The 27,856-nt window shown below is 46.1% G+C and overlaps 2 protein-coding genes across 4 annotated transcripts; both read right to left on the reverse strand.

Moving 5' to 3' along the window:
• Nucleotides 1–4,439: 4,439 nt before the first annotated feature.
• On the reverse strand, nucleotides 4,440–17,030 carry LOC115535328 (catenin beta-1). 3 transcript variants are annotated; one of them, XM_030346376.1, is made up of 17 exons: nucleotides 16,787–17,030; nucleotides 15,827–15,873; nucleotides 15,395–15,604; nucleotides 15,062–15,312; nucleotides 14,726–14,964; nucleotides 13,399–13,600; nucleotides 11,955–12,099; nucleotides 11,752–11,855; nucleotides 11,510–11,644; nucleotides 10,800–11,003; nucleotides 8,698–8,856; nucleotides 8,480–8,599; nucleotides 7,049–7,199; nucleotides 6,480–6,601; nucleotides 6,297–6,357; nucleotides 5,839–6,034; nucleotides 4,440–5,455 (listed from the first exon to the last, which is right to left on the reverse strand). In XM_030346376.1, the coding sequence occupies exons 2-16, from the start codon at nucleotides 15,837–15,839 to the stop codon at nucleotides 5,844–5,846; spliced, it is 2,307 nt and encodes a 768-aa protein (XP_030202236.1). In that variant the 5' UTR covers nucleotides 15,840–15,873; nucleotides 16,787–17,030; the 3' UTR covers nucleotides 4,440–5,455; nucleotides 5,839–5,843. The 3 variants fall into 3 exon arrangements, with proteins under 3 accessions (XP_030202236.1, XP_030202234.1, XP_030202235.1); XM_030346374.1 differs by having other exon boundaries at nucleotides 11,940–12,099; XM_030346375.1 differs by having other exon boundaries at nucleotides 11,940–12,099; nucleotides 15,827–15,853; nucleotides 16,787–16,930.
• A 1,137-nt stretch (nucleotides 17,031–18,167) lies between these two features.
• Nucleotides 18,168–27,279, reverse strand: dync1li1 (dynein, cytoplasmic 1, light intermediate chain 1). Its single transcript, XM_030346378.1, has 13 exons — nucleotides 27,071–27,279; nucleotides 26,731–26,804; nucleotides 24,395–24,511; nucleotides 23,962–24,192; nucleotides 23,266–23,420; nucleotides 23,042–23,135; nucleotides 22,582–22,717; nucleotides 21,838–21,949; nucleotides 21,660–21,719; nucleotides 21,476–21,520; nucleotides 21,292–21,379; nucleotides 20,953–21,075; nucleotides 18,168–19,547 (listed from the first exon to the last, which is right to left on the reverse strand). Exons 1-13 carry the CDS (start codon nucleotides 27,172–27,174, stop codon nucleotides 19,429–19,431), a joined length of 1,458 nt encoding a protein of 485 aa, XP_030202238.1. The 5' UTR covers nucleotides 27,175–27,279; the 3' UTR covers nucleotides 18,168–19,428.
• Nucleotides 27,280–27,856: the final 577 nt, after the last annotated feature.

The raw sequence follows: 27,856 nt of genomic DNA on the forward strand, positions 1-27,856 counted from the left end.
CTTCACATGAGTACATTTAAAACTTATTTTCAATGTCTGGTGATACTATCAGACCTCCCCATATAGCTCATATATTACGTCTTGCAGAAATATCCGCGACAGCCAATGATATTCGAGCGCGAAGCCGGAAAACCGGAAACATGCCAATATCTCTGCAGCCCTTTGACATATCATAACCAAACTAGATACATTGACCCATACCATAATCATGGGGACACTCAAAGAATTTGGTGACCATTTACCGCTAGGGGCGCTATAATTAATGAAGACGTGTTTTAACTCCTCTCTCTTCACATGAGTACATTTCAAACTTATTTTCAATGACTGATGATACTGTCAGACCTACTCATATAGCATATAAATTATTTCTCATTGCAACATCAGAACTTGGCCGCCATGTTGAAAGTTGTCAAAATCAGTTGTAAATTCCCACAGGCCACAAATTATGTCCAATCTTCATGAAACTCTGCATATATGATCTTCAGACCAAGCTGAACTAATGTGTTAAACAGCTTTCTCAAATTCAAAACCGTTTGGCCGTGACAGGCAATCAAACTTGACGGCGCTCATTAATGGGTAGACACTGCACTCGTGTGGCGATAAGCGTACTTAATGTATAATGCAACAATGACTATATTTACCATTCCGCCCACTTAAAATATAAACTGCAATTCCCACTGGATCAGATGCTTCACGAACCACCTCCAGAAGGGATGCTTGTTTACATGGTGTCTCTTTTAGGGATATTGTTCCGAATACCCCTATGTATTTGTGACATTTGTTCTGTCAGGCAGACTGCATTGCCCCCTTACCTCTAGGTGGGGTCCTTTTCCCATTTACTCATCCCACCGGCTGTCGGTATTGCCGATTTCCGAGGCGGTCGTCATGTAGCCCCCTGGCCGATTGCGTCCATCCGGCAGAATAAGCCTACCGAGTCCGATTATGCTTGACACCCACATTGCTGCTCGCAGCTATATTTATTATTATTATTATTATTATTATTATTATTATTATTATTATTATTATTATATTACAGTAGGCGTTCCTCGCTGGGTTATTTTAAACAAAGTTTGTGGATTAATCCTAGATCAACATTGTCTCTTCAAATAATAGGAGAATAATTGCAGTATATAATTGTATTTTATATTGTATGCGCCGGGTAGCTCATTCTGCTGTAAAAAAAAAGTGTAACTTAAAGAAGTGATATTTAAAATGAACAAATCTTCAATTTTAACTCTCAAAACCCTTGCAGTAGAACTAAAACACCACACATTCCAATGTTATAGTCCTGTTAGACACAACAAATGTGCCCAATTTGCATACAAGTGCCTTTGAAAGCCACGCAAGCTATGTGGTAGGTGCTGGAATTTCGCAGAGGGATCTGCATTTGAACAAGTTAATATCACTCAAAGCATGTCCTTTGTTTCTCACATTCCAGTGTTTCTCACCTCCTTCACGGCAGCAATTTGAATTGGAGCATGGTCGACTTTTAAATGTCAAGCTGTTACTGAAATATGTGGAGCATGTGTTAGTTAGTCGGTGTGTAGGCTACTTTACTTGGCGCTCTCTATTGGGGACTAATTTAAATATTTTTCATGAGATATTGTGACTTTAAGCCAAGTGATTTACAGTGAATTCATATAATTCGGGAGCAGGTGTAGGGATTAGGTATAGACCGTGGGCATTGGGAATCGTTTTCGACTAGGACTCGATGACCTGGTTTAATATCCATTCCCCTTTTAGGTACAGTTGCCTATAATGCCTTGCTGGTTTGAACTTTATGTAATGACAGATTTTTCTTTATAGAACGCCATGACTTATTTGTCAGCGAAGCAGACAGTGGTAAAATAAGTTTATGCACCATGCTAATGTTGGCTAAAAAGAGGAATAAAGAATCATCTTTTGGAAATCGATCTTAATGCCTTTATTAAACAAATGAGGAAAAATTCAACCTTTTAGGAAACCACTTTTCTTTGTGAACGAATAATGTATCGTAAATAAACATGTGTTCTTCATTAAAATACAGGGTGCATAAGTATATGGGGCTATTTTAATTCCAAAGGCCTAAGTTACTTTATCAGGATGCATAGTATCCTGGATCCATGAAATTAATAGCCTTTAAAAAAAATCAGGCTGCCTCGATTGGAATTGAACATAGAGGTTCCTATTCTTATGCACCTTGTATTTAAATAAAGAACTTTTATCTACATTATTCATTCACAAAGAAAATTGGCGGCCTAAAAGGTTGCATTATGATCAATTTCCAAAAGATTATATTTTTGTTCCTCTTTTTAGTCAACTTTAGCATGGGTGTATAAACGTATTCTTACCACTGTATAGCCTACAAAAACAATATAGGCCAATTTTTTGAATCTAAGGGACTTAATTTTATATTATATTTGAATGATCTACCAATACCAAGAGGTCGTCCTTCATACGAAGGTCTTATATTGTATTAGACTTTTGCTAAAAATTGACAGTTTAAGAATAAAACCGTCCAAAAATAGATGTATTACCGGTATATAAAACTCAGCTTCTGCAATGAAAATATCAGACAACTCACTCACTGTCACTAAATAGCATAAAATAATAAATAAGAACCACTCAGTATTACTTGATTGTTGGGTAAATATTTTTATAAAATGAATTGGCCCATATTATACATTTCCAAAATAATATTGATCAACTGCCTTTAGACCATTTGAGGCTGTACTTGAACTGGAATAAAACAAAGTAGCCATACCCATAACAAAAGAGATTATCAGGTGAAAGCCTGGGCCCTTCCCAGCCAAAACATCACTGACTTGCATACCGTCCCATGTATTTAGTTCCGACTTCTATCCAAGCGGACTTACAATAAGTACATCAACCGTGAAGATTCAACTCAAATTGATTAAATCGTCACAATTCCAAGAGTCCATACAATTAATAAAATCAAAGAATGTCTTTTTTTTGTTTTTCATCTGGGCCGCAAGACGTTCCTGCTGTCCTTAAGTCATCTGGGTAGCTTGTGGCACCACTGTGGAGTGAGGACAGAACACCATCAGGATTCTGTTGAGCGGCTGCTGGGGTCCCCCATGTAGTGATGGAGAAGCCGTTTGTTATAGAGTGCAGAGGCCGGACTGCTGGTGATCATGTCTGGATGAGCTGCAGAGGATGAATGGCATATGCAGGCAGACCGGCCTGGAGGGAGTTGCAGCCAGACACAAGATGTCAAGAGCCTGGGCCAAAAAAACTGTGTGGACTTCTGCGTGAGGAACAGACGTATCCTCTTGTTGTACAGCATGTCTGTAAAGCGGGCGGTCGCAGCGATGTTGAAAATGAAGAACAGCTAGTCATCCAGTGTTATCGGCAAGGAACCCAAGTGTCACACTTAGGTTCCTTGCCGATAACACAATTTTCAATATTGACGGAGAGGTCGTGGACGGGCGATCCCTTCCGTACAAGGAAGTGCAGCTCAGGCTTGTCCAGAATGAACTTCAGGGGGTGCGGCGACATGAGGGTGGCATCTTCATAGCTGGGGTAGGATTAACCAGCTAAGTGAATGACAGTGCCCTGTGAATTGGTGAACTGAGAAGAGGATGGGACCCAGAAAATACCCTGAGGGACCCCGTGTTGAGACCCTCAGTTTATTACCCAGGCAATGAAACAAGCTCGCTTAAAATTACTTTGCAACCACATGATCCAGACAACACATCCAGGTAAAGTGGAGCAGCAGGCTGGGTCCCAAGGCGCAAGTGATGACCGAGCAAAGGGCAGGCCAATGCTGGAACCACAGGTCAGTGGAAACGTTGCTCAGAAGTTGAGATAAAAGGTGGCCATACACCATGTGAAACAAGGTGGACCACTGTGGGACCGGAGATTGCTGCATGAACAAATGGACCCATTGGTATTCACAATGTTATCCATGCTTAAATCTCACTGATCTCCCTTAAGATGTATAAATCAATGGACTGTTTATTCAAAAAAAAAAACATTTTAATTAGAAATGCACTAAAAGTTCTGCCAATATGTAATATTAAATAAACCTTAAATTCAATGCAAGCCGGATGTCTCTAAAAACAAGGGACAACTAACGGCTCAAAATATTTTGAAAGCAAAGGAGCGTAATAAACTAGAACAAGGGAATACAATCTGCAAGGAGATGGACGACACCCAGAGCCGTACAGCAGTAGTTAACTAGGAGCATTGATGGATCAAGAGATAACGTGGGATTTACATCTCTAAGCCCAGAGCCCCTGATGTCCAGGCAAGGGGCATGTCCTCTGCAATAAGTTGGAGCTGAAAAACAACCAACATTAACTATTAAATGTATGAAGTACCACCAGTACTGCCCAATCTCTTTACATGTGCACATGTGACACATTTTAAATTCCCTTCAGCTTAAAGGAAGCATTTTTGAGCATACATTTTTAAAATATAAATGACAGGAAACGACATGAAATAAAATGCCACTTTATTGTTCAGGTGTGTCACAACCTTGTCTCCAAAATAAGCACTGAAGGACTAACTGATTTCATCAACCTCGCCTCAAAGGATGCCACGTTAAACTTGGGTTTTCTTGCCCTGTCGGCGATAAAAGGTATTCTCTATTTGACATCCAATGATAGCATACAAAATAGTTATTGACCTACCAGGGATACTGTATATAAAACACTTGTCTCTAGGTTCATCCCGAACCTAGAGACAAGTGGGGAACACCCCCCCCCCCCCCCCCCCCCCCGCCCGCCACATCCTCCCCAGGAAACCCCTTTACAACCGCAGTGACACTCAGAGTATGCTGTAACAAGCATACATTAAGAATGCATAATTTCATCGTTGATTATAAAAAAACAAAACTACACAATGTTACACTTTAAAGTCAGAATACGATTCGATTGATTATTAGTGTTCTACACGTTTCGGTCTCAACCAAAAGGAACATTGTATAATATCACTATAACTTAACACTACATATAACGTACGATTTTTAAAAAAGAAAGATTACAAATGATTGGCAAATCGAGAGAAACATGACGATGGTGAGCGCCGAGGCAAGCCGGTTCAGTACCATAAAAGAGAATGAGTAATACAAAAGAAATAGAAAAAATAGAAAAAGAATGGAAAGAAACAACTGAGAATACAGGCAAGGCTAAAACATGAGTGATTCCATCTTTACGATCCATCGCGTGTGCTCTCCTCATTTTGGCAAGCCATGCCATAGGTCTCCCGCTGTGTGTGTGTGTGTGTTTGCGTGCGTGCGTGCGTGTATGTGTTTTTTTTCCACGCCTCTCACCAACACCTTCGCTTTCATCCCTTTCTCCCACATTTCAGACTTTCTAGCGACATTCCTGTGGCAACCATCTCCAACCCTGTGTAGTCCCGAGTCAGGCACTTCCCACGATCCCCCTTCCTCTCTGCCGTTACCTTCCACTCTGCGGGCCACAACCCAAAACACAGGTTCCCTTCGATACAGCTGGGAAGGAGAAACAGGGGGCTGAATTAGGTGCAGTTCACTACTTCTGTAACGGCTGTGCAACCCTAACAGCTCGCAGCGTTTCAACACAACCTTTTGCTGCTTGGCGATGCAAGAGATTTGCTGACTAACACGGTATTTGATGATAGATGTCTTTTAATAAAGGTCTGAAAGGTCCATAATTATACTTGAAGACTGCCTAATGACTCGTAGCCACGGGCAAACCGCTACTCATCACTTTGTATGGTGCAATGCGCTCACTGGGATGTTGCCATCACATGCAGACGGTACTAGGTTTAAAATAATGTGTGAAAGCAGATTTAGAATGGGACCAGGGTAAATAACCAGTGTGTAAGTTATGCTGCGAGTGGCGTCTTCCTCACCCGTCCTACAGGTCGGTGTCGAACCAGGCCAGCTGGCTGCTGTCCATCAGGTCCTGGGTGTGGCCCAGGTCGGGCAGCGGGTCGGTGTGGGGGCCCAGGTCGGGCAGGGTGTCGGCGTGGTAGTCGGCCCCCTCCATCATGGGGTCCAGCAGGGAGTCCTGCCCGTATGCGGCCGGGTACGCCCGATAGGCTCCGTCTGACCGGAGGAGCACAGAGTCAGTAACTAACCGCAGAACTGAGGGACCCTCTATAAGCTAGAGTGGAGATGAAGGCTCATAGGTTCAATTGGGGATAAAGCCTTTGTAGCAAGGTCAATCTTGGATGCCTTGATTTGTTCCGAGGCCCACTCAACTGCTAAGAGAGAAAGGCTCAGATTGTCAGATCTCCTTCTACATTTCCCCGGGCGCCCCTCACCACTACATCAATCCACCTAAAGAGAAGCTTGAACCAATCCTCACCATCCTGCCGGTAGGCCAGGGGGTCTCCCTGGGACCCCATATCCAGACCCAGGTCTCCAGTCTGAGGGGGGGACGGAGCACACCGTTAAAAGTTGTCCAATGTTCTTCCACACCTGTCGCACTTTTGAGAGTCAGCTAGAGGGGCGTGTGTGCGTGCGTGTGTATGCGTGCGTGTGTGCTGACCTCGTTCCAGGCCATGGGCTCGGTTCTGAACAGGGAGCTGGTCAGCTCCACCGACAAGCGTTTCTTGTAGTCCTGGGGCTTGTCCTCAGACATGCGGAACAGGACAGCTGCAGCATAGGTGGCTACAGGGGAGACAACTCATCATCATCATCTCTACCATAGGAGTATATTGCTTTACACAAGCTTGTATCAAACATGCTCAATCCTCATAAAACAATATCATGCAACACAATATATTTATTATAGCTTTGTTGAATACTTTCTACCGTTATTAAAGAATAACGGATAGATTCTATGAATAACAGACTTTGGCCAAATATGGTATATTTGGTATCGAATGATTGCTTTTATAAGAAATGAGTATCATATTAAGCAGAACCATATACAGTGAGACCGTCTTTGAGAACTAAACCCAGACAGGGGTTTATTTATTCATTCATTATTTTTATAACACAAATAAGACAATCCTTGAAGACCGTTCCAGCGAGGCAGAGCGGTGGTACATGCCCCCTTCAGTACGGTATGTGTGTGTGTGTGGGGGGGGGGGGGGGGGGGGGGGGGGTACCCACCGACGCCCTCGTTGCGGGGGTGCAGCAGCTCTGTGAGCGGGGCGGTGGCTCCCTCCGCCTCGATGGCCTCGGCGGCCTCCTTGTCCTGGGCCAGCTCACACAGCACGCCGGCCGCCACGCGCTGGATGTTCTCCACCGGGGAGTACAGCAGCTGACGGCCCCGGGAGAGCAGGGCAGAGGGTTAGAGCAGGGCAGAGGGTTAGAGCAGGGCAGAGGGTTAGAGCAGGGCAGAGGGTTAGAGCAGGGCAGAGGGTTAGAGCAGGGCAGAGGGTTAGAGCAGGGCAGAGGGTTAGAGCGGGCAGAGGGTTAGAGCAGGGCAGAGGGTTAGAGCAGGGAGAGCAGGCAGAGGGTTAGGGCGGGGAGAGCAGGGCAGAGGGTTAGAGCAGGGCAGAGGGTTAGAGCAGGGCAGAGGGTTAGAGCGGGGAGAGCAGGGCAGAGGGTTAGAGCGGGGAGAGCAGGGCAGAGGGTTAGGGCGGGAGAGCAGGGCAGAGGGTTAGGGCGGGGAGAGCAGGGCAGAGGGTTAGGGCGGGAGAGCAGGGCAGAGGGTTAGGGCGGGGAGAGCAGGGCAGAGGGTTAGGGCGGGGAGAGCAGGGCAGAGGGTTAGGGCGGGGAGAGCAGGGCAGAGGGTTAGGGCAGGGCGACGTTTAATCCAAAACAACCCTTAATACACACATTCACAGACCGACGGTGTGAACCCCGCCACGAGACAGCCGGCTTGCGGAAGCAGTTGGGGTGAGGCGTCTGCTCTCGACAACCTTCTGGTTACAAGTCAACCTGCTCTACCTCCTGAGCTAAGCCCACCCTACGGCGGCAACGGCCCTGCTTTCCCCAATCACACGGTCCCCCTGCGATTAGGGAGAATACTGTTACAATATCAACTTAGCTTGATAGGAACGATTCTCGTAAGATATTTTGGCAATTGTACTTAAAACTAGTAATTTTTGACCGGATTATAGCCGCAATGTAATAAAGTGTGTAAGAGCATTTAAAATGGACGTCAGAACGACCAACGTTGTCAGCCATCTTTGTCGAGTCGTACGGCCAACCTTCCCACTTTGCAACTCGTGCGGGTGGTGTACGACGCATCTCGAACACACCATTAACGAGGATAAGATGCCATCGTTGTTGAATAAGGGGAATAAGGGGTTAACCCATGGGTTAATTCGTTTCCATGAACAACCTTGCTTTATCGACCGATATATCGCCGTTTCTCATCTTACAAATGTAGTTATTTTAAGTCGCTTTGGATAAAAGTGTCTGTCTGCTAAAATCCCAAAATGTTAATGTACAAGGAACCCTGCTAAGCTGGTGGATTATTCAAAATATGTTTGCAACAAATATGTTACTTTCCATTAACAAGAAAAGCCAATCCTTTGGAGCCTGAGCAGTGGAGAGCGTAGGAAACAGTACGACAGCGTGACAGTGTTCTACCTGGACAAAGAGTGGAATGGTGTTCAGTCCCCTGATGACGATTCTGTTGTGCACGTCCCGGGCCAGGATGTGGAGCGCCCCCGTGCATCCTTCCACAATCTCCTCCATGCGCACGCCCTCCTGCGGGGGAGAGGGACAGACGAGGGCGGGCGTTAGAGGAACAGAGGATCAGCAGGAGCGTGGCGGTATGTCTGGCCCATTTGGGGGATTTGGCGCACCACAAACTGCTGCTGGTTTCCTCCCATACTGGTGCGTCTCTGGGTGTCCTGGTGGGCCCGGACCAGCAGCTGGACCAGGCGGGGGATGGCCCCCTGCTCACGCAACGCGCTGTGATTGGCCGGGCACAGGGCCAGGTTACGGATCAGACCGACGGTTGCCTGGAGGTGGAAGAGAAGGGAAAGAAAATTTGGGTCGATGATTACAATTCAAACATGGCTCGAGGAATGAGGAGTTGGATTAAGGGGCAAGACTGTTGAGCATCTAGGAGGTTAGGGGATTCTCGTTAAAGTTAGGCGTCAGAGGGAATGAAGCTAAAACAGAGCATAGAATTAATGACGCCGAGCCGAACCATAGCAGTTACACCATACGGCCACCAGATGGTGGACTGTTGTGATTGAAGGCGCTATACACATTTCCTGTGAAAGCCTGTTAGCTAGTATACATTGTTTGATATATCAAATACTCTGGCTCCTCCCCCGCAATAAAAATCCTGCTTTGAACGGTGAACTATTGACGCACAGCAGCTATAAAAACTACAAAATGACTCCCTTAATGCAGGCTACGTGGAAAATGCGCCAACGATGGCCCAGCCTGACTACACCCTCTTCCACTACGTCGCTAAGATGGCTGCCGTTGAGTACGAAAAGTGTGCATCGATCCACACTTCGTGGTTTGACCGTTTAGAGTACACCATCCGGGTCCTTTCAGTACTTCTTTTCGCCCCGATCTTAATTGGAAAGCCCTATGTACTCAAACTAAGGGCGTATTCACACCTGCCTTGTTTGGTTCGAACCAAACCAAAAACATCGCTAGTGCGGACCTTTTCGGCTGGTGTGAATACAAACCATCGAACTCTGGGGCGGACCAAACAGCCGGTCCGAGACCCAGCCGGAGAGGTGGTCTCGGTTCGCTTCCAAACAACCCTGGTGCGTTCGCTTGAGATGTGAAAGCGACCGCGCTAATATCCCTTTTTGGACACTACAGGCTCCCATTGCTGCTTGTTTATTTATATTGTTTGATTAGCGCGGTAAATTCAAAGATCAACATCACATTATCAGACCCGTTAAAAATGCGCCGTGGCTAAACAAGTAGCGAAGAGGAGTCGAGATGTCTTTTGGATATTTGGGCAGACACCAACATATAAATTACGTTGGAGAACACTTATAATAATTCGGATGCATTTAATGCATTCAGTACAAGGATGGGGGAGACGGCATTCGAGCGGTCCGCGGATAGCATAACATCATAAATTCGACGTTGTGCCAAACGCCTCTGATGCTCCAAAAGTACTGCAAATGTTTGTAACTGTATGAAACCAATCAGTTAGGCACAACAAGCGCAGCACACTGAATCTCCATAATTACCAAGGTTTGTTAACTTTCTTTTTATGCGTTACCCCCCTTACCCCGACCGTCTTGTCCAATGATTGAATGATCTATGCACAAATTTGCGTTGTTGACAAATTCTTGGACTATTGAGAAAAATCGCAATGTTGAAAGGAACCGCACCAAAAATTGAACATTGCGTTTTGGTCCGGACCAAAGAGATCGAACTAAGGACTTTCCAATCCTGATGTGAATACGCTCCAAGTATATTGAGTAAGGATAGTATGGATATTGGAACACAGAAGACCTTGTGCACTTTCAAAACAGGGCCCAGAAAATGGATCATCTGGTTATGAAGGTGATAAAAACAGAGGCAAGACATAATTTGTGATTCAAACTAAGAAAAAATATTTTTGTTCTTGCTGGTGCCTCTAATTCTGACATTCTGGCATATAGTTTGGACTGTTGGAATCAGTGGATTTGCACGTAAAAGTTATGAAATAAATTATTACTTATTATTTTGTTTAGGGTGGGAATAGTTTTCAATTTAGCCAACAATGGTTATGATGGACTAAAGATGAAAATGTATGATTTAGAGAAGTGTGTCACATGATTAAATATCTAGATCTTTGCTATAGGCCCAGATTGGGGTCCGCTCAAGGTTAATATGCATCTGAATTATATGAGCCAAATGGTTAAAGTACACTAGGATTACATTTTAGTCAATGGCACAGGACTCTTGTCAGGCTAGTTTAAAAGGGTTGATCTGTGTGTACCTTGATGAGTGGCCAGTGGGAAGGAGGGTGCAGCAGCTTGACCACCACCGGCAGGCCGTAGTGGAGGCGCACTGCATTCTGGGCCATCTCGGCGTCCTGGTGGCGGGAGGTCAGGTGACGCAGAGCGCAGACGGCCGGCTCGGTGATGTCTTCCCGGTCACCGGCTCGCAGGACGGTGCGGACCAGGGCCTCGATGCCCCCCACCTGGCAGAGGAGACAGGAGAGGCTGTGTGTGAGGAGAGGCTCTCCAAGAGGAGGAGACCCTCAGTGAAGAGAGGCTCTCCAAGAGGAGGAGACACTTTGAGGAGAGGCTCTCCAAGAGGAGAGGCTCTCCACATATCAGGATGGTGAATCTAATCCGCTCCATTAGTGTGATCAAGTGCTTTCTCTGATTCCAATACTTAAACAATTTCCAGATTATTCTTTTTAAAAAAGAAATATATGGCGTTTTCACAACAAGTAAACATAGTATTTGAGTTCCAGAAAACATGTCTTTGAAGCAGTTTGCTGGATATAGCTTTTAGGAAACACGCATTCAAAGTTTGCATGCGTGTTTGAGCTCCAGAAACCCAGAAGACCCTAAATCCCATGAAGTGTTGTTTCATAATATGTCCCCTTTAAATAAGCACAATGTCATTCATTACACCTCTCCCTTCTTGCCTAAGAAAACCCATTTCTTCGCCGTAAACACGTATGTCTCCTTCTTGTACCTGGCACACCATGAGCTTGTTGCTGTAGTTGTTGCATGTGAGGTTGGAGAGGATGCCTGCAGCACACGTCACCACATTGATGTCATCGCTGCCCAGCAGCTGCACCAGGGTCCCGAGGAGACCCTCCATGCCCTCCTGCAAAAGACAACAGAGGGTGAGGCAAGACGACCGACAACGAGACATTTGACCGTAGTGCATGGATTGACTGAGTTTGACTTTATCCACACTGCATGCTTGGTTACCTGTTTGGTGGCCGCATCTGACAAGTTTCGGAGGGTCCACAGGCAGTTCTGGACCAGACGCTGGCTAGGGTCGGTCAGGTGGAGGCCCAGGGCTTGCATGCCTCCTACGAAAAGCGCACACACACAGTTCACTCCATTGCTCCCCGTGATAACCTATTGCATGACTTGTCTCATTGGGTAATGCCCACCTTGTGGGTACATACCGGCTTCTACGATGGCCGGCTTGTTGCTGGAGCAGACAGACAGCACCTTGAGCACTCTGCTGGTGGTCCACAGCAGCTTCTCATAGGTGAAGGTCCTCATGATATTCACCAGGGCCTGGGGGCCACCGCTGGCCAGGATGATCAGCTAAATTAAAGTAACACATTTACAATTAGACATTTATTTCGCCAACATTAAAAAACAAAAAAAAAGGTTAGTATCCTCTTAATGCAAACAGGTTACAGGGTTTTTTCTAAACAAGGGAACAGGGGCGCTGCGCCCCGATACTACCGGCGTGCGACATCCTACCGAAATGCCGACTGAACCTGTCAGACTTGGATCTGTACACATGCTGCTGTACAACATACACTATTTCTCAAAACGATCTTTTCTCCGCGAAAATATCCCAACACCACCACCTGACAATGTGTCTGATCCTCAAATAACTTATAATTACTCCAAAAATATTCCGATCCGAATTGGAGTTTCCCAGACCGAGTCGACATGCTAACGTTAAAGTTATTAGCAGCTAGCTAGCTACTATGTATTTGAATGGGTTTTTGGTCTAGGCGCTAAGATGCTAAGCAAGTATACAAGACCATTCCAGTTCTCTCTGCACAAAGCGGTTTCAATGAACGACAGAAATAGTGTTGATCAAGAGTTTTGCGAGAGCAAAACGAACAGTCGAACAGGGTTCCCTGTTACCAGGGAACCCGTAGCAGGGAACTAAATGGCAGCTGCACGGCCGAATTAGCCCAATAAAAGTGTAGTAACCCAGAGAACCAGCTACAACATAGTTTTCATCCAAACGAGCCGTCTTTAGCGAACGGTGAATTGCATTGGCTTCTACGAGCAGTCGGCTTTCAGCCGCGAGCTTAGGGACCGTCTGCAAAGTGCAAAACTGAAAACGACAACAATAGTAACATTTCTATAGCGTCGCCATTATTGACTCTAGAGCCCCAAAACTTGTTCCATAGAGGCATGGCACAGGAGGTCTACCATGACTAACGCTACCCTGATCCACCTCCTCAGGATCAGTATTGAGGGGCCTGCAATTGATCAATTTGATTTTGACAAGGCAGTGAGCCGTTGGGGCAGTCTCAGGAACAGACGGCTGCTGTTGTGATTTGTCCTACTTAAAAGTTTAGCCAATATTTTTGAAATTTGTCGTGTTTATTTACAGGGTAAAGTTGTACAAGTCTACCAAAAGTTGATAGTATTTTAGTTTTTCAGGATGACCACAAGAGCTAGAATTTCTCTCTAAGATAGCCTCAGAATGTACCATTTAATCATTATTTTTTCAAAGGCTTCGCGCCGTGGAAGGGGGAGACCCCCCTTCCACCATCCCCCGCCTCGGTCGCGTTGCTCCCTCGGCTTTGCGCAGGGGTCTGCTCCCTGCTACTTTTTTTTTTCTAGAAAAACCCCTGGGTTAATATTTCCCATTACCTTGCTCTCCTGGTTGCCATATGCCAGGATCTGCAGGCAGTCAGTGGTGATGGCAAGGAATTTGACGTTGGTGTTGGCAAGCAGGGCCACCATCTTCTGCAGGCCGCCGGCCAGACGCACGGCCATCTTAGCTCCCTCCTGGTGGAGCAGGAGGTTGTGGAGGGTGGTGATGGCGTAAAACAGGACGCTGTCCACCGGTGACCTACACAACCCAAGGGAAGAAGAGCTACGTAAGCAAACTATATGGATAATAATGGATCATAGTGTCAGAAGGTAGGTTAAAGGAAGCCAAAGGTTATTAATTTGCCCAGAAGCATATGCTGAAATAAGGAACTTCAATTAAAAGTAGAGAAAATACAGACAGGCACCCACTCGCAGATGCTTCTTTTTCGAAATATAGCTTAGAAACACTGTCTTCTCCGATTGTTGCCAGTTACATCACAGCAAACGTATAAAATGCAGACCAAGCCGTGAAACATTTCACACAACAAAATAGCACACAACTATTTTCATTCATCAGCAAATACAGACTTTGCAAGCCCCAAAAAAGACTACATGCAATAGAATCTGTAGACAAACTTCCAGATAATGAATTCTTCACCTAATTAAAAGCTACATAAATTTGGTCCCGGCAGACCTCATCCAGAATCTGTTCATCTGAACAAGGATTAATTAATCTAGTTACATACCAGTGGGCCTTAGCGTTTGAGGGCGATATAGGGCTTATAAACTGCAACCTGTGTAATGACTGGTGCCATTTTGGCTACATACGAGTGAGGCATATTAGGAACATTGGTGGTAATGATTTGTATTTAATTGTATAATTGTCGCATCAGCAATATACTGCTCCACTTTCCTATGACTAATGTTCTTAGTGTAAGTCGCTTTGGATAAAAGTGTCTGCCCAAAACGTAAATTTAACCCATTTGTAATTTATGGGGTGACGTTTATTATTTTGAAACTGCCACATCGTTTCTCCAGTGAGATGTAGCAGAAATAAGTTCATATTAGTCCCTGTTAAACTATGTTTATACTGAGCCCCTAAAATCACTCACACGTGTGGGCCTACCAAAAAAGTTTGTTTGTTAGCCATTTTTCCGCATCGTTCTTCAGAATCTTTTTGTAATTGGTCCCGGCCCCAACTCTCTTGAGTCTGGTCAATACGGCAGAGTAACGCCAACCACAATAAATCCCAAGAGGCTTTCTGAGGTACAAGCACTAAATAAAGAGGGTTGTTAAGGGATACTAAAGTCAACAAAAAAAAAGATTTCATGAGCATTGACAACTATACAACTAATTCTAACTTTCTCCACACTCTGGCTCTCACCCAAGCATCTTGACCAGGGCAGGGATGCCCCCAGACTTGAAGATGGCGAGGAGCCCCTCGCGGTGGTGGGAGAGGTTGTGTAGGGTGCCGGCAGAGCAGCGGGCCGTCTCCACGTCACCGGTGTTCTGCATGGCGCGCACCACGGCGGACACCATCTGGGGCGAGCGCATCAGGGCGTGACGCGACGCCTCCTTCTTGGAGAGCTGGTGAACCATCACGGCCGCCTTGTTCACCACAACCTGGAGGGGGTGGAGATAAAAAAAACATAGCGTTTTTTTTGGTGTTTCTCGTTGGTCACTGAATAATCGTTTCATGGCATCGGGGCTGGAGGTGTACCTGGTCCTCGTCGTTGAGCAGCTTGGTGAGCTCGGGGATGGCGCGTGTGGCCAGCTCGGCGTCGTCCTGGTAGTTTATCAGGTTGACCACGGCGTGCTTCAGCATCTGAGACGGCTCTGCCAGGCGCTGCACCGCCGTGGGGTGGGCGGCGTCCAGCTGGTTGGGCGGGATCTGCACCCCCTCCTCCAGCGTCTCGGGGAACATGGCCGCCCGCACACGCTGGGCTCTGGTCATGGCGCAGCCCTCCATGTCTGAAATGAGTTACACATTGAGTTTAATTTACACGCGGGATCGTCCTTCATCTCCAATGTCTTTTCGCCGCTCGTTTTGTACCTGGGGCCTCAGGGGTGAAGGGCGGGTTGAACTCCCAGTCGTAGAGGCCTGGGTCGTCGTCCTCCACATCTGGGTTACCCTTGCCGCTAAGGGAGGGAGCGGATGTGGTGACCCCAGACTGGATGCCAGAGTCCAGGTAGGACTGCTGCTGCCACTGGCTCACCGCAGCCTTGCTGTCCCCCATCGCCATGTCCAGCTCCATCAGATCAGCTGCACGCCAAATACACACCCAAATACACACCGTGAGGAGGAAATAGAAGGATGGAACGCATAGGATTTAAATCAAAATCTTTAAAATGTATGAGACACAATTTCCAATTGGGCAGGTAAGCACACAATTCAAATCATTAAAACCGTTTTGTGCATAAATAATCTGAGACGTAAAGTACATTAAATCAGAACTTGTTTAATAACAATTGAATGTATACTTACACTGGGTAGCCATTTTGCTTGCTTGACCTAAGCCCGCAAAAATAAATCTGTAAAAATAAATAAGGCGAAGAATGTTTTAAGTCACAAAACCACTTTTTGTCTAGGAACTCAAAACTACACAAAAAAATAACCATCTAGCTCGTCTCCCACGCAATTCACAGCGCTACCTGTACCTAGAATGGAGGTGGTGGGTTATGCTTAGAAATGTTTCTGAGGGGGAAAATGCCGAGCCTCCACCTCTAGCCGACAGAGCAGAGCGGGGTGGGTATTTCCAGGCCAGCGTGAACACAATTCACCATTGAGAGGCACAGAACATCAAAGGCATACTTCTCCCCCTCCCCCTACCACGGCCAAGTTCCGACCTCCCAGCTTGGATTTCCAGTGAGAAAAACTCTGCCTCCGCCTCTCTATCACTCCCATGCCTCCACATACATGACCGTGAACCAGTCCCTGACCTGGCCCAACGCTAAGCTACCCGTGTTCATGTCTCACGCCACACAACTAAATGTATACACAAACACGTAAGCGTTTGTAAATGTTATCCAACACCCGTTCGCTAACAGGTTGGCTATTCTACCTTGGGAGCTACCCCTAGCAGTCGTCCGTTAGCATGGCTAGCTAGCTAACATAAACAAACACTGCTTAAGGATAGACTCACGGTGTGAAAACGTGTGTCCCGAGGTGATGCACAAACACAATTAAAACCACTGTGATTAAAAATGAAACATGCGGACGGGTACGCTGTGTGCTCTTGGTTAGATCTCCCCCTACATGTAGAGGTCTGGTCGACTGTAGCTAACCAGCTCGTATGGAAAGTAGATCCAGGCGCACAGAACCTGCTACCAGTCCGATCTGAACCCCAGGCGGACCCTCATTAACGATGATTACGGGTTCCTTTTCAACAAAAGGAGAGCGACGCGATTTAAGTACAATCAATGATAGAAAGGAAGCAATCCTTACCAGCGTCGAGCCGCTCCTCCGTGTTTTAGTCAGGGCGGTTTGTCGTTTTTCGGTAGGTGAAACGCGAGGAGAGGACTGCTAGGTGAACCACCCGTAAGAGTCCGAACCACACCCGCTGCTGCTCCGCTACGAATGATGCCTCCGCTGTTGAGGCGACGATCAAGATGGCGAGTGAAGGAAAAAGATTCTGCCGCACTTCGAAATATAGAGCGCTGTGGTATAAAGTTTTTGAGTTTGGGTTTGAGAACTGAAAAAATATTTTGTTGACTTGCTACTTAATACATGTTTTTGAACTTAATACTTGGAAACAGTTTACTAATTCGTTGATAGAAAGGTGTGCGGGGGTTGTGGGTTCATGAAAATGGAATGTGTGTGAGTCACGAAAAGAAGAAAAACGAATTTCGCATTACTACACGTTTAATTAATTGATTGGCTTTATTGACCCCTTCACTAGATAAGCGCACATTTGATTTTCCTCTAAATGGTTTGGGATGCGTTTCCACCATTTATTTTATTTAGTCCCAAACTCCAACAAGCCTCAAACTCCGTCTTGTCCAGCCTAATGTTTAAAACCTATAAACTGACAACCAAACTCTTGACCCTGGGGATCCGAAAACCATACATACTTTTCATCAGTAATGGTGAATGATCGTGCATTTATGAGATTATGAGCAACCATTTCTCTAATTTCACATGACCTCAAACGAAAACAAATGTAACTGACTCCCTTTATTTACTGACACAAAATCAATAAAATGGTATCTATTCAAGAAAATAAACAGTATTTGGATATTTTAACTAATATACAATATTTATTGGTTTCAAGAAAAAACTTAATGTAATAGCCAACTTGTATACGACTGCAGCTCCCAATTATTTTGTGTGTGTGACAAGAGAAGTTGTGAAAAAACAGAATGACGACACAGGAGTTGAATCCGAATAAATACACCTTTTTAATGAACTGATTAACAGATCTGATTATATAAACGCCAACACGGGGCACTGAGAGAGCAGGACCAAATCAGCGAGACAATGACTGTACATTCTGACATTATGACCCTCCCATCCCGATATCCCCCCCCCCCAAAACCCTAGGCCAACCCACCCAAATCCCTGCCTAAACTAGTCCTCACCCCAAGACCCTCTCCCCAAGCAGCCCACAGTAACTAAGGAGTTGAGATGCTAGTGGTTCCTAGCTGTACAAATGCTATACTGGGTAACTTTCCATGTGTCCCGTCTTGATGTTGCCTGGTGATAGCCATGTTCACCTGAACTAGACCAGCTGTGAAATGGCCCCAATGTTGGAGCCCCACGTCTCGCCTCTCACCCGCCCCTCCCCTGAAATGTGTAATGGTAGTTTAAGTTTTGTGTATTTTTTTTCCTTTGTTCTTGTAGTGTATCGCAAAAAAGTGAAATATGCTATGGTATGGTTTGTAATGACCTTGTATACACCGGTTGTGAATGTTCAAAGTTTAAAAAGCATAGTAATGTTTTGGTTGAAAATGCAGACCGCCAGAATCTCATAACTTCAACGCAACTTCAAGAATAAATTCAGTTCTTCCCTCCCCGCCTTTCTTTCTTTCATGCATACATGCACACACAGACACACACAAATAATACTGTTCATACATCCTACAAAAAAAAAAGTGTTTCAGTGTTGTTTAGCATATTTGTTCTCTCTTCCAAAATAATTGTTGAGTCCAAACTAGTGGTCAAGCATGCCTTGCCCCCACCCTCATAAGATAAAATCGTTGCATAGACCACACACACATCAGTCATTCAAACACGCACCACCTACATTCACACATACCGCCTTGTAAAAGCTCCCTCAGCAAAAGCCAACAGCCTCTGCATCTACCGTCAGGGCCGACAGATGGATGAGTCTCTCTCCTCCGTCTTCTCCCCACATGTTTCCCCCTCCCCATCTTATCCACCTTCCCCAACCCCTCTTCCCCTTCCTCTCGCAATCCATCTTTCCTTATCTGCTTACTTACTTATTTCCCTCCATCGCTCATTCTCAGCCAGTGTCGTTCTTTAACCCCCGCCCCCCGCCCCCCCCGTCCCGTCCACACACACACACACACACACACACCACACACACACACACACACACACACACACACACACACACACACACACACACACACACACACACACACACACACACACACACACACACACCACACACACTCACTCCCTCCCTCCCTCTCACTTCTCCATCTATCTCTCTCCCCCTACCTCATCTGTTCTCCCACCCTCCACCACCACTTGAAGGACAGTATTCAGACGCGAGGATGAGAAAAAAACTGCCCTCGCCACAGTCAATTGCACCACTAGAGCAGGAGGAGGAAGGACTGATGATAGGACGGAGAACCAAAGAGATGGAAGAAGGACGTGCAAAGGCGTTAAGGACTGCATTGGGTGAGGTACAGGGAGAGGGGTTACTTTCTGCTCCTGTGGGGGGAGGGGAGATAGAAAGAGGAGGATGGGGTAAAAGCAGGATGTTCCCCGTTTGTTTCTTCCCACGGTGTCTCAGGGAAGTAGGAGGGATATGGATGGATACTCCGAGTGAGGGAGGGGAAGAAGGGAGAGTCGAGGCGAATGTGAGTGTGTGTTTGTGTGTGAGTGTGAACGTGTGTTCTTCATGTGTCCTGGCCGTCTGAAGCGCCGCTGTCGTTGGCGTTGGGGAGATCCAAGTCGCTGTCCCGGTTGGAGATGCGGTCCAGCTCCGCCTGCACGTCACTCAGGCCCAGCTTAGAACCTGCAGCACAGACACACAGACAAACAGAGACACAGAAACACAAAAACACAGGAAATCACTAATTCGAAAAGGTTTACTCAAAAACGTCATGCAGTCGAGCGTACATGCAAATATCTCTCACACACGCAACCCGCGCGACGCATTAATTTGGAAACCAGCGATGCCCATGGAAGTTTACAATGCATGTTGCAGGTATCATGAGTTATGGATGCATGCAAATGGATGGGTTGATACCGGGTTGTGGGATCCATGCCACATGTGAGAGGAACAGAGAGAGACGATGCATAGATGGAGAGAGAATGTTCGCGGGACAATTATTTAAATTAATTAGTTTTTTTTGCTAAACATCCTCCAGCTCTTCTACTCCTAGATTCAATTCCCTGATTTCATTCTCATGACTTTGGCTCCAGTCTTGTCTTGGAATTTTACTTTTCTTTTTATGAGCCGTTTCATTAATCTAAACTAGCGGGACTAATATTTAGTAGTATCTACACGGATCGACCAAATGCTGTGTGTATGATTCATGAGTAATGATTAAATGAATATGATGTATGATGATTTCCCAATAGAGAATAGAGACTACTGTTTAATATTTCACCCAGGGCTCATGGATGAGAAAACAGGCCACGCGCTACGTCTCACCTCCACCCAGACTCAGGTGAAATAGTACTGGGAAATCCTGAAACAGGTTGAACCGCTAAGAGGTCATGTGACTTGCTATTTTAACTATGGTGAACTATGGTTAGAAATGACTTATTAAAATAGAAAAATGACATAAAATAGACAGAAATGGAACTGGAGCTAGGATGTTGAAAATGTGGGAGACAAAATTTGTAGTTTGGAGGGAGGGCAGGGTCAGACTCGAATGCACATGGATGGCGATTGGGTGTTTGAACAACTCTCTCTCACACACCTTAACGTGGCCAGCATCCTCGGACTAGCCATTCACACACACAGGCAAGCACGCACACACACACGTGAACACAGATTATGGAGGGGGTTAGAAGTAGTGCAGGACAACAGAGTGTCAATGATGGTTAGAATAGCGACTGGACACACAACAGGAATAGTGACCTCATCGTATTCAGGGTTCTAAAGGGAAAAACAGGAGGAGAAAATGAAAAGGTGAATGAAATGAAACAGGAAGAAGAAAAAAAAAAAAGTAGTAGTAGTAGTAGACAGAATATGGAATGAAGGAAAGATGCAGTGTGGGGAGGGACCAAGTGGAATTTAGAAATGCAAAAAAGGTGAGTTGATGTACGAAGGTTTCGTATGAATCTGAACTTTATATTTCATGCAATATATTGATCCTGAACAGAAAATCGTTTGGCAAGGTTACAAGAAAGACTCGTCAAATGTATCATCAATATTGAGAGACTTTAGTTTGTGAGTATGTCCTCCCTACCTGACTTGCGCACGGTTCCGGGCGTGTTGTTTGCGCTGCCGGGAGTCCCTGGCCCCCCAGCCCCAGCCTTCTTTGTCAGCAGACTATTGAAGAAGTTGGCCAGCACCCCCTCACTCGTCTGACCTGTTACACACACACACACACACAAAGAAATGTTCTCTTATTTAAAATCATAAAGCAGGAAAAGAACAGGCCGGGGCAAAGAGGGAAAATTACATACATATGAATTCAAACGAAAAACAGATGGGGAAATAGAGAATCAAGATTGAGAATGGATTTATTCACAGATGTCGTACACATATGTGTAATCGAGTGTGCGCATATGGTGGCGTTTCCTACCTGACTGCGGCATGGTGTTAGCCACGTTAGCCGCTGCCGATCGGTTACTGGTCCGTGGCGAGCCGCTGGGGGCTCTTGTCGTCGTGTCCTGAGAACCAGATTACATTGGATTGACATCCTTTTTTATTTCATTTAGGTCGTTGAAGTGACACTGCTCAATGTGGTTTAAAGGCTGAAAACTCACCACTGGTCGCCCAGCGCTCGCGGCCGGCTGTTTAGCGAGCAAGGACTGGAATTATGTACATAAACACAAACACACACGTACACAAAACGGCTAATTAGTCGAGTTTTGAAAGCATTGAAATACACTGTTTGAATGCATCTATTGAGTAGATCTGAAGGCAGTAGTTAAAATGGGCGTCTCGTACCTGCAGTTTGACCAGAAACACCTGGTCGTCTTCAGCTTGGATCTCCTTCTCATGGACAAACTGGGGAAGAAGCGGAAAATTCACAATGCCTTCAATTTCTCTGTCATCATACGTTTGCATATTTCCATGTTAACAAGAATAGCATGTTAATTAAGCCATGAGAATCTGTACTGCGTACCTTCCTGACGGGCGGTTTGACTATTACTTCCTCAAAGTTGTCGTCGGCTTTAATGGTCTGGAAGTTCTCGTGGAGGATGGCTATCTTCTTCTCGTTGTCCCAGCCGGATGGACTGAAAGATATGGGAGGTTAACTCACAGCCACACACACAGATATCAGACCCTGCTGCACACATGAGGCATGTGGGGGAAGACATCAACTACAATTCTCGGTACCAGTGAAATTAAATAATTCTTGATAAGAAAAAAGGAGATTTTTCGATCAGAAAATAATTATGCTCAGCTGTGTATTGACTGCAGGGACAGTCTCTTCCCTTTCCTGCTGAACTTGTAAGTTTCATTATGAAGTCAGTCTTCTCATTAGCCCCAGTGCAGCAGTTACTGCAACAACTGCACTGTCCCAAGTCAATGCAGCACCGAGTCGATGCAGCACTCTCTTCATTCTGTGCAACTATCCATTTAGTAATTTAGCCGATAAGTTCATCCCAGCGGCTCACAGCAGATCTTTTTTTTTAAATGCTTTTCATATACTGTATGTTAGGTAGGGGTTAGGGCATCTTGTTCAAGGATGCCTACTGGAGATGTTGTTGTTCAAACACAGGAAACCATTAGCTGGGAATCAAAATACATTAACTTCTAAACGATCCTACTAATACATACATAACTACCGCTTTCCTGCCTAAATTAAATATTATCTGAGCGTTGTTACATTGGCTCTCACAACTCTAGTGGACTGCAGGCTTACATGAAGACTGCGTCTCTCTCCACCACCTGTGCGGGGCTGTGGAAGGGGAAGCCGTACAGTCTGTGGACCAGGTATTTGTACAACACGTCCAAGTTCTTCAGCTCCTTCACCGATGTGTAGAGCAGAGACGCCCCGTCTGACAGCAGAGGTCAAGGAAACCTTCCCCGTTCCTCTACACATCATGACAAGGATGATGATGATGAAATCTCTCTCTTTATTTATACAGATCTCATATAATTCTCCAAAAGAAAAAGCTATCACCGGAATTTTGTACCAGAGACCAAATACCCTAAGGACCCCGAAGCCAGCTCTAAAGGCAGTGGCCTCTCCCGCCTTCACGTCATCGGTAAACGGAATACCACTCTCTTTCACAAAATGTTGCACACACATTCAACTGCAGTGCGATCCGGGGCCAACAAGGGGCCAGCGTGCGTGGCTCTTCGACAGGGGTAAAGGATACACTGCAGACAGAAGCGCCGGATGTGGGACTGGATGAAGTCTAGGTGTTCGTCTCTGTAGTCGTGTTCCTTTTCTAGCGTGCTGATCGCGTCACACTGAGGGATGGTGAAGATGAGGAGGAGGAGGAGGAGAGAAGAAGTTTGAAAGAGGGTACTGCACCTCTCTATCATACAACAACAAAACTGGGGCTGGATGTATCTGTATGCATGATGCATGGGTTAGTACCTTGGTGCAGACCACCACCATAGGGATGCCCAGGTTGTTTGTGAGTGTGTTTTCCCCCAGCGGTAGGAGAACGCTCTCCTCCTCTTCACTCCGCCTCTGGGGGGCGCCATCCTCTCCGCTGCCCGGCTCTGTGTACTCCTGGAACTGCTTCACCACTACACACGTGCGACGCAGACACAGACACACACACGTTTGTGAGTAGGCATCAAAATCCAGCAACACGAGGGGTGTGATATCTACTGTAACGGCTTGCTCTACTACTAATGAATACAACAAAATTAGTAAACTTGCATTTTAGGTTCACAGAGCCAACCTCAAGGTTTTTCTGCACTGTAATTGTTTTTTTTCCTCAGCGGCTCCTCAGCCTCAACCGTTGAGGGGCCCGTTGAGTACCAAAAACTCTGCTACATTTACATTAAGGGCATTTAGCCGACGCTTTTATCCAAAGCGAACTACAATGGTTAATGCACACATAACACAGACGGTGGAGTCAACCACGCAAGGCGACAGCCAGCTCGTCAGGAGCAGTCAGGGTGAGGCGTCTTGCTCAGGGACGACCTCCACACTCAGCTCGGAGGAGCAATGAATTGAACCAGCCACCTTCCGGTTACCAGTCAACCCGCTCTACCTCCTGAGCTAAACGACCAGCTGGGAACGTCCCTACGCTGCGTCCGACCCGGTCAGCCCCAGACTCACGTCTGTGCTCCAGGTCGCGCAGGGTCTCGGGGGGGACGCGCAGCTTGTCGATGTGTTCCCGCGCAACGGCGGCCCACTTCTGCAGGGAGTCCAGGGCGTGCCAGGGCCGTGACATGTCCACCGTCACCACCAGCACCGAGCTGCCCACCGCGCCCACCGGCACCGCCACACCCTGGAGACCCTTGTGGTAGAGGTCTCCGTCCAACACCCAGGCGTTGCACCTGGTCTGGTCTGCAAGACACACACACACACACACAAACAGGATCACAAATAAGTGCACACACACACACGCGCACACACACACACACACACACACACACACACAGTATGTTATGTAAGAGGTATTCATTATTAATGAAGGGCAGTGGTTGGAACAGCTACAAGGGATGCGTAAGAGACTCCAACATTCAGACAGCAATGGGCAGTCGGTTACCGTCAACGTCGTCGTCATGGACGCTGAAATAAAGATATTCCAGGCCACGCCCCTTCATGTAGTCCTCCACTCCCTGTAGCTTGGCAACCAGGGTGGTCTTCCCCGAGCCCACCTCGCCTGCAGAGAGACAGCATCCGTTAAAACCTTGGCATGAACTCATATCCTAAGTTATTGCCATTTTGCCGCTGCCTTGTGGGTCTCTCACACAAATAATGGATTGATGGAAAAAGTATAAAAAATAAAAGGATCAATAATCAAACGACCCAACAAAAGCAAGGGTAAGGAGGCCTGGTTCAGCCGCCAAACAAAATACGCTGCTCCAGCAGTAGATTTGATTAAAAACGAGTTTACTTAGTAAAAGTAAACTCAAATTTGTTGGCTAAATCAGACCAATACACCAGATAATTTAAACAACGTAAAACCTCCTTTGAAAACCTTTTTCAGGAAAGGGGATACGTTTTTGGAATGCCCTACCAGCTGAAATGAAGGTACAAACCGATCTGAAAACATTTAATGAAAAGGTGAAACACTAAAACTAGGCTAAAACTAAACCAAACCTGCCGTCATTGATCACTTGCACATGGACATGTACACAGACAGAGGAATAGACACACAGACAAACAAACATACATGCAAATACTTATAAAGACTACACATGTAAAATGACTGTAATGAGATGTAGTTATTGCATAATCATATAAAGATTCACGGCTTCACGGCTTACAATGCGCTCACTTTAATTAATGTATTTTTGGTAATATGTAATGACCATTTTTAATTAGAAAAGCCTAACCGGGGACAGGGATCATAAATTAGCCTTGGCTAGAAATCCTATATGCAACACATAATTTTCATTTACTGTAACCTATTGAATTGTTTTTTTTGGCATTGTCCCTGACAAATAAACAAACAAATAAAAGGGAATTCAGATTCCAATTACAGCCATCTGTTGAGAAAACAAATCATTTTCAATGGGTTTGAACCACATTAGTGTGGTACAAATTAGAACAAATTAATGCGCTTTGGGAAACCAATACTACAATTATCTATGTTAAACACAAAGCAAGAAACATGGAAGCTGGATAGCTTGTAGACTAGATTCTGGTTCTAAAGGGTATCAACATATTTTAGCACACAACACATGGTTCTATAAGAACAACAGTAATCGCAATGTCAACAGGGCACTGGGACATTTCTGGATAATATATTACAGCTGGATTTGGCAAGGATACAGTGAACAAAGTCAACCGGTAAGACCATAGATATAAACATCCAGTCTGCCAAACATGTTTAACAGATCCAGCCTGACATAAAATTATATAACAATCTGTATTATGTGTTTGGGCACGCATTACAAACATGCATATTTGCATGTGTGCATGCAAAGCGAGCACAACATATCTGAATAATCATGTACTCTCGTTATTGATTTAATAGTAAACATTTTCATAATGTATCACATGTAATTACATGAATTTGGACTCCACTACGACTCTGAAGAGTTGGCATTGTATGAGGTCACTCAAAGATCCATTGACTTGCTTCCACAGGCGGGGCCAAGAAATGGTTTGCATAAAGCAAAGCGTTTTCATGCTTTGATTGAGTCTTTCTGACAGGCTGAGATGACCCGTCTCACGTCCAGTGTGTATCTCGGGTCTACATGGCCACCGACTACTACTGATTAGCTGGAATTGGCAGCAGGCAAGGGATTATCCCATGGTATGCCGTTACGGGACGGGTGTGTGTGTGTGTGTGTGTGTGTGTGTGTGTGTGTGTGTGTGTGTGTGTGTGTGTGTGTGTGTGTGTGTGTGTGTGTGTGTGTGTGTGTGTGTGTGTGGACCGTATCGAAACCCTCGGCTAGACAGCCCGTGTAACTCACCTCACAATAATATGCGTTTCTACACATCAGGCTCCTCATGATGCTGCCATTCAAGGTTATAAACTAGCCGTGTGCGCTCAGTAATGCTAGGATGACTTGCATCCTTTCAAAGTGGGACGTTATATCTCATATACGGCAAGGCTGGATGGGTTCTGGGATGGGGTGGGATGGGATGGGGTGGGTGGGGTGGGGGAGCTGGTACGATACACCTGCCCACAGAGGCAGTCCGATGATGCGGCGGGTTTACTGGCTCATCCCTGCTCTATGCGCTATCGGAACAAAAGCCCTGACCCTTTAGGATCCGCCGACGAATGAGCGGAGGACCATCGGCTATTGTGACATGTTTTGGTTCTTCCTCTAAACACACCATGATGATGATCACGCGAGCTAGCAAAGCTAGCGTCAAATAATAGCACAAACTAGCACACAAATGATCTAGCACAAAAAAGAAACCCACCCATAACCAGGACATTTTTCCCAGACGGGAGCTTTGATCGTGAATGGCTCGACACTTCACTCAGGATCGTCGACCTACAAACAGAGCAAAACAACGACACATCTGATGTTATTACATCAGGCGAGGCGTGCGTGTCTGTCCACCACTGACAGTCCACCCATGGCTGCTTTGTCACCATACAAGAGGCTAACCGAGCCCCACTCATCACTACGGTGCTGAGCTAAGAGCGTTAGCAGGCTAGCTGTCAAACCATCCTCAGCTCTCCACAAACGCTGCACCCAGCACACCCCACACATCTCATCAAACACTTTTAAAAACGCTTTTCCTCTCCCGTTCGTACCATAAATTCTGTCCGTCGTCATCTTCGGGGTTTGGGTTCTCGAGTGTGCTCTTAGGTCCTGATGATGTGGATGATAATAAAGCACTCCTCCCTGTAGTCGCCATTTTCGCAGGCTTGTGAGGCAGCGAGCGGTCGCCCGGATGTGGACGTCTACTGTGTGGCGGCGGACTGTGCACAGGACGGCGGGGCGTGGTCCCCCTGCAAAGCGCTGGGTCCATGGGCAACCAGACAAACAAATGAGCTCATCCACAAGGTGGCAACTGTGGCCTAAACTAGATTCCACTCGTTTCCTATTAGAAACAGAGAGGCGAGAACGGGATCTGTGATTGGAAATACCCTTGTACCTTAATGGCAAAATTGCTGAATTGAGACTTGCAGAGTCTCTCCCTCTCTCTCTCTGTCTCTCTGTCTCCCTCTCTCTCTCTCTCTCTCTCTCTCTCTCTCTCTCTCTCTCTCTCTCTCTCTCTCTCTCTCTCTCTCTCTCTCTCGCACGCACGCACGCAGGCACACACACACACACACACACACACACACACACACACACACACACACACACACACACACACACACACACACACACACACACACACACACACACACACACACACACACTTTCTCTCTCTGCTGATAAGGCCAAATGGTGGTTCTGTTCACATAGGCCTACAACAGAGAAAGCTCATGAATAATGTATTTCAGGCTAAATACCGTTTCAAATGTATGAAACCATAAATCAGGGTCAATGCTTTAATGTGTGTGGCCTATGCGCATGCAAGTCGTGTGCGACGG

This window comes from Gadus morhua, chromosome 22 (genome assembly GCF_902167405.1).
Source record: "Gadus morhua chromosome 22, gadMor3.0, whole genome shotgun sequence".
Classification (NCBI taxonomy): Eukaryota; Metazoa; Chordata; class Actinopteri; order Gadiformes; family Gadidae; genus Gadus; species Gadus morhua.

Coding starts and splice junctions, on each gene's coding strand:
- LOC115535328 (XM_030346374.1), bottom strand. Junction 13,601..14,725: donor GCCCTGGTCAAGATGCTTGG/GTGAGAGCCAGA, acceptor TGGGTTGTGTAG/GTCACCGGTGGACAGCGTCC. Junction 11,645..11,751: donor CAGATGCGGCCACCAAACAG/GTAACCAAGCAT, acceptor TGTCTTTTGCAG/GAGGGCATGGAGGGTCTCCT.
- dync1li1 (XM_030346378.1), bottom strand. CDS start 27,174: ATGGCGACTACAGGGAGGAGTGCTTTATTATCATCCACATCATCAGGA. Junction 26,805..27,070: donor GACGACGGACAGAATTTATG/GTACGAACGGGA, acceptor CTCTGTTTGTAG/GTCGACGATCCTGAGTGAAG. Junction 21,380..21,475: donor CGAGCGCTGGGCGACCAGTG/GTGAGTTTTCAG, acceptor TCTGGTTCTCAG/GACACGACGACAAGAGCCCC.